The sequence below is a fragment of the Corvus brachyrhynchos genome, unplaced genomic scaffold (assembly GCF_000691975.1).
Source record: "Corvus brachyrhynchos isolate BGI_N302 unplaced genomic scaffold, ASM69197v1 scaffold4, whole genome shotgun sequence".
NCBI lineage: Eukaryota > Metazoa > Chordata > Aves > Passeriformes > Corvidae > Corvus > Corvus brachyrhynchos.
In genome coordinates this window covers 5,471,617-5,475,298 of record NW_008237878.1, presented here as the reverse complement: position 1 = coordinate 5,475,298, position 3,682 = coordinate 5,471,617, and the positions used below count along the sequence as shown (strand labels likewise).

At 63.7% G+C, this 3,682-nt stretch overlaps 1 protein-coding gene across 1 annotated transcript in view; it reads right to left on the bottom strand.

The window, feature by feature from the left end:
• Positions 1-3,682, bottom strand: part of COL7A1 (collagen type VII alpha 1 chain) — a 33,872-nt gene that overhangs the window by 2,366 nt on the left and 27,824 nt on the right. Inside the window, exons 88-106 of the mRNA XM_017732303.1 lie at positions 3,584-3,628; positions 3,407-3,451; positions 3,249-3,284; positions 3,065-3,124; positions 2,800-2,925; positions 2,593-2,664; positions 2,351-2,386; positions 2,040-2,099; positions 1,829-1,873; positions 1,720-1,755; positions 1,571-1,606; positions 1,422-1,478; positions 1,117-1,188; positions 785-856; positions 662-697; positions 499-579; positions 356-409; positions 61-137; positions 1-8 (exon numbers count right to left, since the gene is read on the bottom strand). The exon at positions 1-8 is cut by the window's left edge and continues 44 nt beyond it. Of these exons, the coding sequence (XP_017587792.1) occupies positions 1-8; positions 61-137; positions 356-409; positions 499-579; positions 662-697; positions 785-856; positions 1,117-1,188; positions 1,422-1,478; positions 1,571-1,606; positions 1,720-1,755; positions 1,829-1,873; positions 2,040-2,099; positions 2,351-2,386; positions 2,593-2,664; positions 2,800-2,925; positions 3,065-3,124; positions 3,249-3,284; positions 3,407-3,451; positions 3,584-3,628 (1,054 nt within the window). The remainder of the gene's footprint in view (positions 9-60; positions 138-355; positions 410-498; positions 580-661; positions 698-784; positions 857-1,116; positions 1,189-1,421; positions 1,479-1,570; positions 1,607-1,719; positions 1,756-1,828; positions 1,874-2,039; positions 2,100-2,350; positions 2,387-2,592; positions 2,665-2,799; positions 2,926-3,064; positions 3,125-3,248; positions 3,285-3,406; positions 3,452-3,583; positions 3,629-3,682) is intronic.

Below are 3,682 nucleotides of genomic sequence, written 5' to 3'. Positions count from 1 at the left end.
AGCTCTGGCTGGGGGACAGAGCAGATGTCCATCAGCCACCAGCCATGGTTCCTGTCCCACCCCAGTGTCAGTGCAGTGCTTACCGGCTCGCCTTTCCGCCCTGACAGTCCTGAGCGCCCCGGGATCCCTGGCTCTCCCTACAGCGGGCAGGAGAGAGGCAGGGCAGTCAGTCCTTCACCCCTCAATGCTCACCCCAGAGCCCAAGGCAGAAGAGGGGACCCCATGACCCTGTCGCGGGGTCAAGGTCTGGCCTCAGCCATCTCCCTGCTCCCGCTGGCTGACGGAGGGGATCCAAAGGGCCACAGCCTCCAGGCAACATCCAGGCTCCTGCAGCACCCTACAGGCACCCACTCACCTTCTCACCCTTGTCCCCATTGAGGCCACAGGCACCTTTCATGCCCCGGTCACCCTGCAAGCATGAGGAGGGAAGTCAGAGTCATGCCAAGCCAGCACTTGTCCTGGCCAGGAGAGCACTGGCAGCCAGAGAGGCCAACCCACCTTGAGGCCACGCATGCCCAGGGGTCCCATGTCCCCCTTCTCTCCCCGGGCCCCAGGGATCCCATTGCGGCCAGGCTGACCCTGTGGGAGAGCACACAGCATGACGAGGGTCTGCTCCTGCCCTGCAGTGACGTGGCAGAGGCACCAAGACACAACTTCTCACCGGCTCGCCAGGCTCTCCTGGCACTCCAACCTCTCCCTGGGGAAGGCAAAGGCATCAGTCAGGGCAGGCAAGGGGGATGGTGCCACCAGCATCCCCCAGCAGTGGGGCAGCCCAGCTCCGTACCTTCTGCCCGCTAGGGCCACGTGCCCCAGGGAAGCCCATGGAGCCCTTCTCTCCTTGTTCACCCCTCATCCCCTGCAAGCAGAAACTCAGATCAGCACAGGGCAGGAGGGAGAGCTCCAGCCACTGCATGGCCACTGCACAGCCATGGTCATCTCCGTGGCCAGGTCTGGCAGCTCCCCTTGCACCATGTCCCTGGTGCCTACTAGCACCAGCACATAGGGCACAGGCATGCCATCATGCCCTGCTTCCTCTGTCCATCACGCTGTCAACAGCCCTCCATGATCCCTAACCCAGCAGCTCCCAGCCTGGCACAAGTTCCCCCAGCCCTGTACCTTCTCTCCGAGCATGCCTTGTTCCCCCTTGTCCCCCTTGTCCCCTTCTGTGCCCTTCAGGCCACGCTCTCCCTGCAAAGGAGGAAACACAGGGAGGGGCCAGGGAATGAGGAGAAGCTCAGACACACATCAGGGTGGGGAGGACAGACCTCGCTGGGGGCAGGAACGTGGGGGTCTGTAGGGTGGCTGAAGGAGAGGGGACAATATGTTTTGCAAGGGAGGGTCCCTGAGCAGGAAGAAGCTCCCCCAGCTCCTCCCAGAGGGACAGGGAGGATGGGGAGAGGGAGGACAGGGACAGCTCTTACCGGTTCCCCCTTGCTGCCCCGTGCTCCAGGCGGCCCCTCCACCACTACAGTATCGCCCTGTACACCCAAAGCAGAGAGAGAGGTGGGGGTGAGCAGGGGGGCCAGGGATGCTGCCTGCCTTCCCACTGCCCCCCACCCCAAGGACTCACCTTGTCTCCTTTGGGTCCTGGGGCCCCAAGGTCCCCCTGTGAGGAAGGTGAGATGCTGCAAGGATGCACTGCAGGGAGCAGGCAGCACCTCCCAGTACCTGGAGGTGCATCATTCTCCCCCCAGCTCCTCGGCCCACAGAGTCCCTTACCTTGTCCCCACGCTCCCCCCGGTTCCCAGGCAAGCCCTGTGGAGGAGAAGAGAGGAGTGGTCAGGAAGGGGCCTGGATCAGGGTGCAGCTGGGGAAGGGGGGTACTTACTGCTGGCCCACGATCCCCTTCTGGCCCTGGGCGCCCATCTTCACCCTGCAAGAAGGAAGGGATGTGAGAAAGGGGTTTAGGTTGGGGGCTCCCCAGCATCACCCCATCCCAGGGACAGCTGCAGCTCTGGCGCAGAGTCCTGTCAGGGCTGGTACCATGAGCCTTCCTGTCCCTGGCTGTGGGGACCTGGGGGGACTGTGGCAGTACCTACCCGTGGTCCCGGGTCACCACGTTCACCTCTGGCTCCTGGCAGCCCGGCCCCCGCAGCCCCCTGCCAGGGGAACGCAAGAACTCATCCCCATCCTCACTGCCCACAGCTCCTCCCAGCCCTGCCAGGTACCCCCCATGCCAGGGAACACCCCACAGTCCCCACCACCTCTCTGGGTGCCTGGTGCACAGGAAGCTCCCATGTGCCACCGTCCAGAGCGGGCTCAGCACCCTCAGGGGGAGGTGGCTGCAGGGACACTCCTCAAGAGAAGCAGCCTCCCACCTCTCATGCTATAGGGCTGCCCTTAGTCCTACCTTGTCTCCCTTCAGGCCAGGGGCCCCTTGTATGCCCTAAAAGAAAGGAGGAGGGTGAGCAAGCCACAGGAGGAAGGCAATGCCAGACACCCTTCAGACTCCCACCGCGGTGCCGGACACTGCAGCAATGCCCCGCCCCAGGGGCCAGGGAGCTGCGGCTGGGTCCCTGTCAGCCTGTCTGACACAGCGGGGAGGCGGGGGCAGAGCCTGCACCCCCGGGAATGCTGGGGCACCATACTCACGGCCGGCCCTGGGGGCCCCACAGGTCCTGGTGGTCCAACGGTGCCATCCCTGCCTGGAAAGCCGATCAAACCCTGGCAGAGAAAAAGCAGGGAGTGGGCAGAGGCTGTGGCTGGGAGGCAGTGGGGCTTGCAGGGGCCTCACGGACACTGCACAAGGGTCCGGGGTCACCAGGACCAATGATGCCACGTTCTGGTTGTAGTCTTTACCCTCTCTCCTGGGGAACCCGGAGGGCCAGGCTGTCCATTTTCCCCTCTCAGGCCTGGCTGTCCTGGCGTCCCAGCAATGCCTGCTAAGCCTGGGGGTCCTGGTAATCCTGGCAAGCCAGTGTCACCCTGAAGCAGGGAAGTAAAAGATAAAGCCCACAAAAGCAGCTCCTCAGGAGTGTGGTTTTCACTCAGCCAGCCAAGCTAGAGCATCACTGGGGCATTAGGGACGTGATCAGAGCCAGGGTGACACGAGGACCGAGGTTACCTTCAAACCTGGAGGCCCATCCTGTCCTGGTGGTCCCCGTGCACCGACACCCGGTGATCCCTGTGAGGTGGCAGTGAGTGTGTGGCACATCACCTGGCTGGTGGGCATGGGGGTGCCATGGACACCAGGCCAGCCACAGCATCCCCCAGGGTGGGGGATCCCCCGGGGGGCAGGGGACACGTACCTTCTCCCCTTTGGCTCCAGAGGATCCCTTGGCTCCCTGTGAAGACACCAAGCCCCCAGAAGACCTGGGCAGTAGGTGGCAAGGGCACAGATCCCAGCCTCTGCCAGCATCCACTGTCCCCAATATACACCCACCACCCCCATATGCCTCCTACTCACATCTTCCCCAGGATCTCCTGGCTCCCCAAACCTTCCTGGCTCCCCCTGGCAGGGGAAAACAAGGAAAAAGCAGATGTGTGGGATTATGAGCTGGGGGAGCAGCTGCAGCTGGATCCCCACACTGTGGCCAAGCAGCCAGGGTGTCAGGGACCCCACAACCCAGAGGGCAGAGCTCACCTTCTCGCCCTTGGGGCCTGGCAAGCCTCGGTCACCCTTGGAGCCCTGTTGGGGACAGCAGTGTTAGGGGCGGGGGCAGCCAACGGGCCGGCTTGCTCC